Source organism: Physella acuta, unplaced genomic scaffold, assembly GCF_028476545.2.
Source record: "Physella acuta isolate Inbredline_101_S28 unplaced genomic scaffold, ASM2847654v3 ptg000333l, whole genome shotgun sequence".
Classification (NCBI taxonomy): domain Eukaryota; kingdom Metazoa; phylum Mollusca; class Gastropoda; family Physidae; genus Physella; species Physella acuta.
In genome coordinates this window covers 100001-116909 of record NW_026731852.1, presented here as the reverse complement: position 1 = coordinate 116909, position 16909 = coordinate 100001, and the positions used below count along the sequence as shown (strand labels likewise).

At 44.8% G+C, this 16909-nt stretch overlaps 1 protein-coding gene across 3 annotated transcripts in view; it reads left to right on the top strand.

Moving 5' to 3' along the window:
* The window catches only part of LOC131940825 (beta-1,3-galactosyltransferase 1), a 39475-nt gene that overhangs the window by 3695 nt on the left and 18871 nt on the right, over positions 1–16909 (top strand). The window contains exon 1 of one of the 3 annotated variants that reach the window (XM_059299677.1): positions 12609–12723. The exons of the other annotated variants lie outside the window; for them this stretch is intronic. Within the exon in view, the coding sequence (XP_059155660.1) occupies positions 12679–12723 (45 nt within the window). The 5' untranslated portion in view covers positions 12609–12678. Of the gene's footprint in view, positions 1–12608; positions 12724–16909 lie in introns of those variants that run through there. 3 annotated transcript variants of the gene reach the window in all.

Below are 16909 nucleotides of genomic sequence, written 5' to 3'. Positions count from 1 at the left end.
GGTAGTCATTGGTCTACTTATCATTAGAAGGTAGCCACTGGTATATCTTATCATTAGAAGGTAGCCACTGGTATATCTTATCATTAGAAGGTAGCCTGGTTTATCTTATCATCAGGCTGAAGGTATCAACTAGCCTCTTATCATCAGAAATCACCCTGAATTTTGTAGGCCAGAACCTACCTTTAAAAAAACCCACAAAAAATTTCCTAACGCCCCACCACCCGCTTACCACATACCATTTATAGTATTCACTACCATCAACATATTTTCGATATACATTATGCACAGGGATTGGCCTCGAATATACCGCACAGCTAATTCAAAAGTGCAAGACGAATACAACCTCACAGAAGTTAATTTATTCAATTATTCAAGTCCAATCAACTATTCAACAATGGTTTTCATGTTAATGTGACGACCTGCACCCCCCCACCCCCAGTCCCACCCCGCCCCACCACACGGAGACTGTGAGTGTTCGGCTGTGTGTTGAGAGTTTCACGAGTCGGGTTTCACCCTCATACGCCTCGTCTGTTGGGACTGAGTTTTTCTCCAACTCAGCCCTAAAACGTTCCCGCATAATGTTTTCAAAAACATTGTTATGGTTTAAACTTAGATTCTGTGTGGCAGTCAGCTGGCATTTCAGAGAAGATAAGTTCAAACCTTAGCTAGAAACTTATGGAATTAAAAAACCTTTGTATTGACCAACAGTATAACGAAAGAGCTTCTAAATATTTCCTGATCCGTTTGTCGAAACTTCCGATTCGACACTATTGTTATTTTTTTTAAACATTTGTAATCAATTTTAAATACTTAAACTTTTTAAAATAGAATAGAATCTCGTAGAGAAAAAAAATGCGCACCAAGTGAACAGCAATGTGTCTATAAAGTGCTTTATAAATTCATATGCTTTTTTTTTGAAAAATCGGAAATAGCGTAAAGAACTAATTCCGGTCAACGGAAATTACTCAAAATTTAAAAGAACGCAGATAATTAGATCTTTTACTTATATGTGAAATTTCATTTATCTATCTGAAACATTACTCGTTATAGGCTTTTGAAAAACCAAGAGTAGAATAAGTTCCACTTCCGGTTATCGGAAATAGCTGAAAAATCAATTAAAACTACACATTTGATATAATACTTATATGCGACATTTCATCAATCTAGCTGTAGCGGTACTCACATTATCGTGTTCACATAAATACACACACACACACAACCACACAGACAGACAGACAGACCTACATACGGACAAAATTGCAAAGTTATGTTTTTCCGACTCAGGGTGAAAATCTCGATTTCGATTTTTTGCTAGATTGCAATACCTGCACTATAATTCGCAAATGAGAAAGTAAAAAGAAAAAAAAAACCAATTCATATACACTCATACCTCTTACTTTGTTTTCCATGTCTCTAGTTTTATTTAAATGATAAATTGATCCATATGTTTATACCCTTATCTCAGGGCCGTATTATTTCTTTAACTGTCAGCTGGCATTTCAAGAGAACTCTTATAGAAGGAGATTTGAAATAGTTTAAAAGATATTTTGGACTGAGTGTGTTCTTCGACATGAGAGAGTGATATGGTGAACGATTACTTTGGTTTTGGGGGGCAGTAAACTTTGTTGATCCAGCTGAAGTGGCCAGACATTTTCATTAAGGTGGCCAAACTTTATCTGATGGCCAGACTTTTCTGTGAAGTGGCCAAACTTCATCTGATGGCCAGACATTTTCATTGAGGTGGCCAAACTTCATCTGATGGCCAGACATTTTTAATGAGGTGGCCAAACTTCATCTGATGGCCAGACATTTTTAATGAGGTGGCCAAGCTTCATCTGATGTCCAGACATTTTCATTGAGGTGGCCAAACTTCATCTGATGGCCAGACATTTTTATTAAAAATTTATCTTGTCGCTGGCCACCAATTTGCTCCCTATCTTGTCCACATAACCCTATACAACCTATCAGCGTAATTCCCGCGTTAATCCTCTGCACGTTTCTGCCATTAAAGATAATCCCAGTTCTTTTAATGAGGTCTAAGCTAAAAATAAGTCCAAAGTATTGTTTTTTTAAAATTTACAATAAGAAAGAAAAAAAACTTAACTTTTACAAGGCAATTACGCTGAGATACAAAAGACAAGTATGCCGTGGTTCGATCACATTAAATTCGCGTAGTGTCTTGCCTGGGTGTAGGCAACAAGGTTCACAGGGACAAAAGGCCGACATAGACAAAAGGCCGACATAGACAAAAGGCCGACATAGACAATAGGCCGACATAGACAAAAGGCCAACATAGAAAAAAAGCCGACATAGACAAAAGGCTATTCTTCTGTGTCGCCGCCTTAAGTTTTTTTAGGCTGTGCCAATCTTTCAAAAAGCAATATTTGACAATAACACAAAGGTCTTTCTGTTAATTACAGCCGGCTTTCGCATTGTAGGCCTATGCACCACGATTGTTAAGAATTGAATGAAGTGCAATACAGTCATTAACATACACATTTATGTTTTATTTTGTTTAACGTATGTACAATTTTGTGTTGATGTTAATCATCATGTATGGGGCGGATAAAGTAGAGTTCTTCTGTTTCAATGACCTCAGCCAACAGGTGGATAGTACACTATGCCCAGCCGCCTTCGTTTCTCGAACTTAAGCCAGGTACCCATCACTGCTGATGGTCAACTATTTTATACTTTTGAGTTTTAGACCCTCTCTTTCCACTGTCCAGCTGAACCCTCCCACCACATCCATTTAGACACCACCCTCCCACCACATCCATTTAGACACCACCCTCCCAACACATCCAACTGGACACCACCCTCCCACCACATCCAACTAGACACCACCCTCCCACCACATCCAACTAGACACCACCCTCCCACCACATCCAACTGGACACCACCCTCCCACCACATCCATTTAGACACCACCCTCCCACCACATCCAACTGGACACCACCCTCCCACCACATCCAACTGGACATCATCATCCCACCACATCCATTTAGACACCACCCTCCCACCACACCCATTTAGACACCACCCTCCCACCACATCCAACTGGACATCATCATCCCACCACATCCATTTAGACACCACCCTCCCACCACATCCATTTAGACACCACCCTCCCACCACACCCATTTAGACACCACCCTCCCACCACATCCAACTAGCCACCACCCTCCCACCACATCCAACTAGACACCACCCTCCCACCACATCCATTTAGACACCACCCTCCCACCACATCTAACTGGACACCACCCTCCCACCACATCCAACTAGACACCACCCTCTCACCACATCCATTTAGACACCACCCTCCCACCACATCCATTTATACACCACCCTCCCACCACATCCAACTAGACACCATCCTCCAACCACATCCAACTAGACACCATCCTCCCACCACATCCAACTGGACACCACCCTCTCACCACATCCAACTGGACACCACCCTCCCACCACATCCAACTGGACATCATCATCCCACCACACCCATTTAGACACCACCCTCCCACCACACCCATTTAGACACCACCCTCCCACCACATCCAACTGGACATCATCATCCCATCACACCCATTTAGACACCACCCTCCCACCACACCCATTTAGACACCACCCTCCCACTACATCCAACTAGACACCACCCTCCCACCACATCCATTTAGACACCACCCTCCCACCACATCTATTTAGACACCACCCTCCCACCACATCCATTTAGACACCACCCTCCCACCACACCCATTTAAACATCACCCTCCCACCACATCCATTTAGACACCATCCTCCCACCACATCCATTTAGACACAACCCTCCCACCACATCCAACTGGACACCACCCTCCCACCACATCCATTTAGACACCACCCTCCCACCACATCCATTTAGACACCACCCTCCCACCACATCTAACTGGACACCACCCTCCCACCACATCCATTTAGACACCACCCTCCCACCACATCCATTTAGACACCACCCTCCCACCACATCCAACTAGCCACCACCCTCCCACCACATCCATTTAGACACCACCCTCCCACCACATCCAACTGGACACCACCCTCCCACCACATCCATTTAGACACCACCCTCCCACCACATCCATTTATACACCACCCTCCCACCACATCCATTTATACACCACCCTCCCACCACATCCAACTGGACACCACCCTCCCACCACATCCATTTAGACACCACCCTCCCACCACATCCATTTAGACACCACCCTCTCAGCACATCCATTTAGCCACCACCCTCCCACCACATCCAACTGGACACCACCCTCCCACCACATCCATTTAGACACCACCCTCCCACCACATCCATTTAGACACCACCCTCCCACCACATCCAACTAGACACCACCCTCCCACCACATCCATTTAGACACCACCCTCTCACCACATCCAACTAGACACCACCCTCCCACCACATCCATTTAGACACCACCCTCCCACCTCATCCATTTAGACACCACCCTCCCACCACATCCATTTAGACACCACCCTCCCACCACATCCAACTAGACACCACCCTCCCACCACATCCATTTAGACACCACCCTCCCACCTCATCCATTTAGACACCACCCTCCCACCACATCCATTTAGACACCACCCTCCCACCACATGCAACTGGACACCACCCTCCCACCACATCCAACTGGACACCACCCTCCCACCACATCTATTTAGACACCACCCTCCCACCACATCTATTTAGACACCACCCTCTCACCACATCCATTTAGCCACCACCCTCCCACCACATCCAACTGGACACCACCCTCCCACCACATCCATTTCGACACCACCCTCCCACCACATCCAACTGGACACCACCCTCCCACCACATCTATTTAGACACCACCCTCCCACCACATCTATTTAGACACCACCCTCTCACCACATCCATTTAGCCACCACCCTCCCACCACATCCAACTGGACACCACCCTCCCACCACATCCAACTAGACACAACCCTCCCACCACATCCATTTAGACACCACCCTCCCACCACATCCATTTAGACACCACCCTCCCACCACATCCATTTAGACACCACCCTCCCACCACATCCATTTATACACCACCCTCCCACCACATCCAACTAGACACCACCCTCCCACCACATCCATTTAGACACCACCCTCCCACTAATCCATTTATACACCACCCTCCCACCACATCCAACTAGACACCACCCTCCCACCACATCCATTTAGACACCACCCTCCCACCACATCCATTTATACACCACCCTCCCACCACATCCAACTAGACACCACCCTCCCACCACATCCATTTAGACACCACCCTCTCACCACATCCATTTATACACCACCCTCCCACCACATCCAACTAGACACCACCCTCCCACCACATCCAACTAAACACCACCCTCCCACCACATCCATTTATACACCACCCTCCCACCACATCCATTTAGACACCACCCTCCCACCACATCCATTTAGACACCACCCTCCCACCACATCCATTTAGACACCACCCTCCCACCACATCCATTTCGACACCACCCTCCCACCACATCCAACTAGACACCACCCTCCCACCACATCCATTTAGACACCACCCTCCCACCACATCCATTTAGACACCACCCTCCCACCACACCCAACTAGACACCACCCTCCCACCACATCCATTTCGACACCACCCTCCCACCACATCCAACTAGACACCACCCTCCCACCACATCCATTTAGACACCACCCTCCCACCACATCCATTTAGACACCACCCTCCCACCACATCCATTTAGACACCACCCTCCCACCACATGCAACTGGACACCACCCTCCCACCACATCCAACTGGACACCACCCTCCCACCACATCTATTTAGACACCACCCTCCCATCACATCTATTTAGACACCACCCTCTCACCACATCCATTTAGCCACCACCCTCCCACCACATCCAACTGGACACCACCCTCCCACCACATCCATTTCGACACCACCCTCCCACCACATCCATTTATACACCACCCTCCCACCACATCCAACTAGCCACCACCCTCCCACCACATCCATTTAGACACCACCCTCCCACCACATCCATTTATACACCACCCTCCCACCACATCCAACTAGACACCACCCTCTCACCACATCCATTTAGACACCACCCTCCCACCACATCCATTTATACACCACCCTCCCACCACATCCAACTAGACACCATCCTCCAACCACATCCAACTAGACACCATCCTCCCACCACAACCAACTGGACACCACCCTCTCACCACATCCAACTGGACACCACCCTCCCACCACATCCAACTAGACACCACCCTCCCACCACATCCAACTAGACACCACCCTCCCACCACATCCATTTAGACACCACCCTCCCACCACATCCAACTAGACACCACCCTCCCACCACATCCATTTAGACACCACCCTCTCACCACATCCAACTAGACACCACCCTCCCACCACATCCATTTAGACACCACCCTCCCACCTCATCCATTTAGACACCACCCTCCCACCACATCCATTTAGACACCACCCTCCCACCACATCCATTTAGACACCACCCTCCCACCACATCCAACTGGACACCACCCTCCCACCACATCCATTTAGACACCACCCTCCCACCACATCCATTTAGACACCACCCTCCCACCACATCCATTTAGACACCACCCTCCCACCACATCCATTTAGACACCACCCTCCCACCACATCCAACTGGACACCACCCTCCCACCACATCCATTTAGACACCACCCTCTCACCACATCCAACTAGACACCACCCTCCCACCACATCCAACTAGACACCACCCTCCCACCACATCCATTTAGACACCACCCTCCCACCACATCCAACTGGACACCACCCTCCCACCACATCCAACTAGACACCACCCTCCCACCACATCCATTTAGACACCACCCTCCCACCACATCCATTTAGACACCACCCTCCCACCACATCCATTTAGACACCACCCTCTCACCACACCCAACTATACACCACCCTCCCACCACATCCATTTAGACACCACCCTCCCACCACATCCATTTAGACACCACCCTCTCACCACACCCAACTATACACCACCCTCCCACCACATCCATTTAGACACCACCCTCCCACCACATCCATTTAGACACCACCCTCCCACCACATCCATTTAGACACCACCCTCCCACCACACCCATTTAGACACCACCCTCTCACAACACCCAACTATACACCACCCTCCCACCACATCCATTTAGACACCACCCTCCCACCACATCCAACTGGACACCACCCTCCCACCACATCCATTTAGACACCACCCTCTCACCACATCCAACTAGACACCACCCTCCCACCACATCCAACTAGACACCACCCTCCCACCACATCCATTTAGACACCACCCTCCCACCACATCCAACTGGACACCACCCTCCCACCACATCCAACTAGACACCACCCTCCCACCACATCCATTTAGACACCACCCTCCCACCACATCCATTTAGACACCACCCTCTCACCACACCCAACTATACACCACCCTCCCACCACATCCATTTAGACACCACCCTCCCACCACATCCATTTAGACACCACCCTCTCACCACACCCAACTATACACCACCCTCCCACCACATCCATTTAGACACCACCCTCCCACCACATCCATTTAGACACCACCCTCCCACCACATCCATTTAGACACCACCCTCCCACCACACCCATTTAGACACCACCCTCTCACCACACCCAACTATACACCACCCTCCCACCACATCCATTTAAACATCACCCTCCCACCACATCCATTTCGACACCACCCTCCCACCACATCCATTTAGACACCACCCTCCCACCACATCCAACTGGACACCACCCTCCCACCACACCCAACTAGACACCACCCTCCAACCACATCCATTTAGACACCACCCTCCCACCACATCCATTTAGACACCACCCTCCCACCACATCCAACTAGACACCACCCTCCCACCACATCCAACTGGACACCACCCTCCCACCACATCCAACTAGACACCACCCTCCCACCACATTCAACTAGACACAACCCTCCCACCACATCCATTTAGACACCACCCTCCCACCACATCCATTTAGACACCACCCTCCCACCACATCCAACTGGACACCACCCTCCCACCACACCCAACTAGACACCACCCTCCCACCACATCCATTTAGACACCACCCTCCCACCACATCCAACCAGACACCACCCTCCCACCACATCCATTTAGACACCACCCTCCCACCACATCCATTTAGACACCACCCTCCCACCACATCCATTTAGACACCACCCTCCCACCACATCCAACTGGACACCACCCTCCCACCACATCCAACTAGACACCACCCTCCCACCACATCCATTTAGACACCACCCTCCCACCACATCCATTTATACACCACCCTCCCACCACATCCATTTAGACACCACCCTCCCACCACATCCATTTAGACACCACCCTCCCACCACATCCATTTAGACACCACCCTCCCACCACATCCATTTAGACACCACCCTCCCACCACATCCAACTAGACACCACCCTCCCACCACATCCATTTAGACACCACCCTCCCACCACATCCAACTGGACACCACCCTCCCACCACATCCAACTGGACACCACCCTCCCACCACATCCATTTAGACACCACCCTCCCACCACATCCATTTAGCCACCACCCTCCCACCACATCCATTTAGCCACCACCCTCCCACCACATCCATTTAGCCACCACCCTCCCACCACATCCATTTAGACACCACCCTCCCACCACATCCAACTAGACACCACCCTCCCACCACATCCAACTAGACACCACCCTCCAACCACATCCATTTAGACACCATCCTCCCACCACATCCAACTAGACACCACCCTCCCACCACATCCAACTAGACACCACCCTCCCACCACATCCAACTAGACACCACCCTCCCACCACATCCAACTAGACACCACCCTCCCACCACATCCAACTAGACACCACCCTCCCACCACATCCATTTAGACACCACCCTCCCACCACATCCATTTAGACACCACCCTCCCACCACATCCATTTAGACACCACCCTCCCACCACATCCATTTAGACACCACCCTCCCACCACATCCATTTAGACACCACCCTCCCACCACATCCAACTGGACACCACCCTCCCACCACATCTATTTAGACACCACCCTCTCACCACATCCATTTAGACACCACCCTCCCACCACATCCATTTAGACACCACCCTCCCACCACATCCATTTAGCCACCACCCTCCCACCACATCCAACTGGACACCACCCTCCCACCACATCCATTTCGACACCACCCTCCCACCACATCCATTTATACACCACCCTCCCACCACATCCATTTAGACACCACCCTCCCACCACATCCATTTAGACACCACCCTCCCACCACATCTATTTAGACACCACCCTCCCACCACACCCAACTAGACACCACCCTCCCACCACATTCAACTGGACACCACCCTCCCACCACATCCATTTAGACACCACCCTCCCACCACATCCATTTAGACACCACCCTCCCACCACATCTATTTAGACACCACCCTCCCACCACACCCAACTAGACACCACCCTCCCACCACATCCATTTATACACCACCCTCCCACCACATCTATTTAGACACCACCCTCTCACCACACCCAACTAGACACCACCCTCCCACCACATCCATTTATACACCACCCTCCCACCACACCCAACTAGACACCACCCTCCCACCACATCCATTTAGACACCACCCTCCCACCACATCTATTTAGACACCACCCTCTCACCACACCCAACTAGACACCACCCTCCCACCACATTCATTTAGACACCACCCTCCCACCACATCCATTTAGACACCACCCTCCCACCACACCCAACTAGACACCACCCTCCCACCACATCCAACTAGACACCACCCTCCCACTTACGTGGACCTATTCATATACTACTGAAATCAATTGACAATGTTTACAAACTTAACCCTAAACTCCTAGATATAAAAAATAAATAAATGACGGGTTGTCTAGTTGCTCCCTAAAATCCGACTGGCAATTTAAGCCTACTAGTTCGTTCAAAATGTGTGGAGTATTTGTAACTCGCATGCTAGAAATGTATTAGCTGATGTATTCATTTCGGTGTTTAATTTAATTAAATATTAAAAGTAGAATGCCGAATGTGATGTTTTAAATACATGCACATTCTTGTTGTATTTGTTATTCAGCTTGTTGTAGAATAATTAGAAGATTTAAAAGTATTACATTGTGTCGTCGTATTCTGCCATATAGTAAGTCGTAAGGTCACATTGAGTTGGTATCTTCTGTATCTGTTTTCATGCTTGACTCGTTTACTGTAGAGGTACGCCTTCGACTAAAATAACTTGAGTGAATTACTTTCTGAGCTAAGCTAGTTAAAAACAGGCTTTTAACTGAAGTCACCACGTTTGTCTGTCTGTTCGTCCGTCCGTCCGTCTGTCTGTAGGTGGGTTTATCATCTAACCAAATTGGTGTTCATGAATATTTTCACACACAAGAACCGTCGTCGGATAAAGGGCAGATAATTATCATTTGAGTTAACGCCGAGAGTGAACGATCGTGTCTTAAATACAAATTTTTAGCTCATTGGTGTGGCGCCTTTATTAAAAAACAGATTCAAAGGACAAAATATGGCGATACTTGATTTTTAAAAATTTAAATATGGACTTGATATTTCAATTCTTAAAACTCCTAATTATTGACTAAAAAGTAGGAAATAAAATAAATTCAAATACACTGTAAATTGAAGAAAAAGAAAAACAACAATAAACAAATGTTCGCTCTATAATAAAAAACGAAAACAAAACAAAACTGAACTTATAACGGATGTAAACAAGTGTCTGGTGTACTATACTGTCTTGTTGTCAAACATGTTCGTATTAATTAGGTACTACGGCTAAAACGGATGTTAATTTCATCCCTTTCTTCTGCCTCATTAGACATGCTAATCCCGTTAATTACCTGGTCATGGTTAGGCGCCTTCATAAACAAGCTAGATACAGGTGGCAGTCAGAAGCAACAGGGGTTGTGACAACCACATACCAAACCACACAACAACCAGACATGGCTTATGACAACTACATACCAAACATAAACAGGTGGCAGTCAGAAGCAACAGGGGTTGTGACAACCACATACCAACCATACACAGGCTGTGACAACCACATACCATCCATACACAGGTTGTGACAACCACATACCATCCATACACAGGTTGTGACAACCACATACCATCCATACACAGGTTGTGACAACCACATACCAACCATACACAGGTTGTGACAACCACATACCATCCATACACAGGTTGTGACAACCACATACCATCCATACACAGGTTGTGACAACCACATACCAACCATACACAGGTTGTGACAACCACATACCAACCATACACAGGTTGTGACAACCACATACCATCCAAACACAGGTTGCGACAACCACATACCACCCATACACTGGTTGTGACAACCACATACCATCCATACACAGGTTGTGACAACCACATACCATCCAAACACAGGTTGTGACAACCACATACCATCCATACACAGGTTGTGACAACCACATACCAACCATACACAAGTTATGACAACTACATACCACCCATACACAGGTTGTGACAACCACATACCAACCATACACAGGTTGTGACAACCACATACCAACCATACACAGGTTGTGACAACCACATACCAACCATACACAGGTTGTGACAACCACATACCAACCATACACAGGTTGTGACAACCACATACCATCCATACACAGGTTGTGACAACCACATACCAACCATACACAGGTTGTGACAACCACATACCATCCATACACAGGTTGTGACAACCACATACCAACCATACAAAGGTTGTGACAACCACATACCATCCATACACAGGTTGTGACAACCACATACCATCCAAACACAGGTTGCGACAACCACATACCATCCATACACAGGTTGTGACAACCACATACCAACCATACACAGATTGTGACAACCACATACCAACCATACACAGGTTATGACAACCACATACCAACCATACACAGGTTGTGACAACCACATACCAACCATACACAGGTTGTGACAACCACATACCATCCATACATAGGTTGTGACAACCACATACCAACCATTCACAGGTTTCAGACAACCACATACCAACCATACACAGGTTATGACAACCACATACCAACCATACACAGATTGTGACAACCACATACCAATCATACACAGGTTGTGACAACCACATACCAACCATACACAGATTGTGACAACCACATACCAACCAGACATGGGTTGTCGCAGTCACGTTACAACCACATAACAAACAGACACAGAAATAATGTCGCAATAAACTATCTATTATGTAGGGAGACGGAGGGGGGGGGGGGGCAGATTTAAGAAGCAAATCAGAGCAGGGGAACTTAACCAATCAGAACAGGGGCCATTAGACACGACAATTTGCAGCTAACTTTCCGAACCGACTTTCCGTTTATTTATTGTAGCGTTATGCGTAATATTTTCATGTATCTATTACGTTCACAAAAATGGTCCTAAGTGTTTTTGTTAAAAGATTGTTCGCTTTCTTGAAAGTAAGTGCTAGAGTTTTAATTTGAATTCTCTGCTGCATATATAAGCATTACATTTTAATTTCTATGCTATGCTGCATTTAAGGATTACATTTTAATTTCTATGCTATGCTGCATTTAAGGATTACATTTTAATTTCTATGCTATGCTGCATTTAAGGATTACATTTTAATTTCTATGCTATGCTGCATTTAAGGATTACATTTTAATTTCTATGCTATGCTGCATTTAAGGATTACATTTTAATTTCTATGCTATGCTGCATTTAAGGATTACATTTTAATTTCTATGCTATGCTGCATTTAAGGATTACATTTTAATTTCTATGCTATGCTGCATTTAAGGATTACATTTTAATTTCTATGCTATGCTGCATTTAAGGATTACATTTTAATTTCTATGCTATGCTTCATTTAAGGATTACATTTTAATTTCTATGCTCATTTAACGATTGCCTTGTGTAGGTATATACATGTGGGAATATTTAATATGCAATTATTTTTTTTAGAACGATCAGTTTGTCAGTTTAATTTACTAGCGAGTGAGTTTGTAAACGCGTCACGTAACTCAAAGCTTAACCATACGTCTCTCTACCTGATGTGAAACGACATCAGACGGTGATGAGGTCTAACATTATAATTGATTTTAAACCACACCAGGAACACGATAATTTGATATTTAATCTCATGCCATAAATCGCACTGTCCCGGAACAATTGATAATAAACCGGGAGTGATCTCCCATAAACTATCTCGAATATTTTTTTATGAAAGAACAGGGAATGGCCACTCGCGATATAGACATGATTTTTTATCCATTGTAAATATTTAAACTTTTAAAAATAGAATTTTTTTAAAAATCTCGTAGAAAAAAGAATTGCACACCAAGTGAACTCCAAACAAAATGTGCATAATAGTGCAATATAATATTAGCACTTTATAAATTCACATGCGTTTTTTGAGAAATCGGAAATAGCGAACATTACTTCCTGTCAACAGAAATTAGTCAAAATTTGATGGGTCAGAGAATTATATCTTACAATTACTTACATGTGAAATTTCATTTATCTATCTGAAATAGTACTCAAGTTATAGGCTTTTGAAAAAATTAAAGTAGAAAAAGTTCCAATTCCGGTTATCGGAAATCGCTCAAAAATTGATACGGATCTACGATTTTGATATAATACACATATATGAAATTTCATCAATATAGCTATAACGGTACTCAAGTTATCGTGTTTACAGAAACGCACACACACAGACACGCACACACACACATACACACACACACAGACATACGGACAAGGTTGCAAAACCTTTTTTTTTTCCGACTCAGGGAGCCGTAAAACGTCGAGATTTGCAAAAAGCTCGATTTTTTATTTTTGCACGATTAGAAAAAAGAAGACTTTCTCAATACTTCGTATGTACGAGAAAGTAAAAATGTTAACCAAGCAGTTTTAGGACAAATGTCAGAGTCATTCTAGCCAATCGTCATACTTTAAATGACCTCTGGCAAACCACACGCCACACTTAAAATGACCGCTGTCAAACCACTTTAAAAGACCTATATCAACCCACAGATCACACTTTAAATGACCTTAAACCACACACCACACTTTAAAAGACCTCTGTCAAACCACTTTAAATTACCTTTGTCAAACCACACGCCACACTTTAAATGACATGGCAAACCACACGCCACACTTTAAATGACTTCTGTCAAACCACACGTCACACTTTAAATGACCCCTGTCAAACCACACATCACACTTTTAATTACCTCTGTCAAACCACACACCACACTTTAAAAGACCTCTGTCAAACCACTTTAAAAGACCTATATCAAACAGATATAGATCACACTTTAAATGACCTTTTAAACCACACGCCACACTTTAAATGACCTTTTAAACCACACGTCACACATCAAATGACCTGTCAAACCACACATCACATTTTAAATGACCCATGTGAAAGATTTAAGTGATAACTGAAATCAATCAAAGATTATAAAATCTGCACGTCGGTGTACTGAAACCTTTGAGGACGATTCCATACATCACATCACGCTAATCCAAATCCTTAAAGACGTACCTATACGTTTACATTACATCACGCTAATCCTAATCGTTAAAGACGTACATCTTTAATAACCAAGCTGATACCTCACATTTCAATTCTACATTGATGTTTGCTTTCAAACAGATATAGAAAAAATATTTAGATTATCTTATCCAAATGGTTTGTTCAGTAGGGGCGGGGGGGGTGGTGGTGGGGGGTGGGGGGGGGGGTGTGAGACGTGGGGGTTTGGTATTTTGTGAGATATTGTGAACATTTGGAGGTCAGGTATTTTGTGAGATCTTGTGAAAATTTGGAGGTCAGGTATTTTGTAAGCTCTTGTGAAAATTTGGAGGTCAGGTATTTTGTAAGCTCTTGTGAAAATTTGGAGGTCAGGTATTTTGTGAGATCTTGTGAAAATTTGGAGGTCAGGTGTTTTGTGAAATCTTGCGGAATTTCGGTGTTTGTGAGATCTTGTTAAAATTTGGAGGTCAGGTATTTTGTGAGATCTTGTTAAAATTTGGAGGTCAGGTATTTTGTGAGATCTTGTGAAAATTTAGAGGTCAGGTATTTTGTGAGATCTTGTAAGGATAAAAAAAACTGACTTGAAATTTGGCAATTGTTCGATTTGGCGTCACCCCTGAAAGGCTTCACTCGGCTTCTGCTTTCTGACTTCACTGCTTGATTAGGGTAGTGTACATAAACCATAATATGTAACATCTATCCCATGTTTTCTCAAAAATAATGCGCAACGTTTGTGTCTGTCTGTCTGTCTGTCTGTCTGTCTGTCTGTCTGTCTGTCTGTCTGTCTGTCTGTCTGTCTGTCTGTCTGTCTGTCTGTCTGTCTGTCTGTCACCCGGTCCCATTTGAGTCATTTTATCTATACTTAAGGAACATGACCAGGAAACAAATGTTTTTGTTCCGATCTTAAATTGTTTTTATTCTGTCCAAATTATCAAAGGTTTTCTAAAAACACATTGTTTTCCATTGTTTTACTCCTGCCCCGGGGGGGGGGGGGCGACAGACAAACTTAACCTACCCAACTTGTTTGACTCCTGTCATACTTCAACAATCGACACGCTCTGCTGCTTAGGTTTGGGTGGAGAGTTTTATTTTCCATCTCAAGTATTTTTTAAAAAATATATATATTAAAAATGTGAGACTAGTCTATTGTTCTCTACTAAAATTAGAGTCTAAGATTTAAAAAGAATTAAAATAACCAAGCTTCAATAACATTTTTTTTTTAAATTTTGATGTTAGAACTACAGAAGCAATACTGTTAACAATAACGTAAGATTTAGAATAATAGAGCAAATAGGTTTAGGTTTGATTTTAAACTATATTTTGTGTTTAATTTTTTTAAGGTAAGTAGTGTTAAAAGTCTCTCGCTTCAAAAGGAACCTAAAAAGGACCGCATCAATATAGCTCTCTGCAATAGGGCCCCCATTTATAACGACCGCCATTTATCACACGTGACATACATCCCCTTCTTTAGGGCTCTCGACAACAGGCTTCCGTCCAAAATGTTCACGACAAAAGCTCATTAGACTCGGGCTTAAGCTCCAGAAGAACATTAAGCTCACCGTTTTAATTAGCTCCCAGCTTGCATTGAGCTCCAGCTTAAATTATTCTCCTTTAAAACATTGAGCTCTCATTGTTCAATTAGCTCCCAGCTTGAATTGAGCTCCAGCCTAAATTAATTCTCCATTAGAATAATAAAATATCGTCATTCATCAAACTCTGATTAAACTGTTTAAAAACACGAACTCTTAACCAAATAAAACATAATATCTCGACATAAACTCTAAGTTCTCAGTACAATCAACTCTTAAATAAACTTAGCACCCCTCACATATTAAGCTCCCAGCACAATCAAATTTTACAGTAAACTTGCACTCATCACATATTAAGCTCTCTAGACAATCAAAGTTTAAACTCAGCACCCATCCCATACTAAACTCCCGCCACACTTGAATGCACTTACCTTATTGTCGAATTACATTTGAGAGCCTTGTTATCGGGAGCCAATCTGTCGTCGCACAAAATTTCGGGAGCACTTAGTTTATCTAGGGCTAGTTCGTCGCAAGCTTTTTGTCGAGAGTTTGTTACTCGAGATCCCTCTTCTTTCTAGC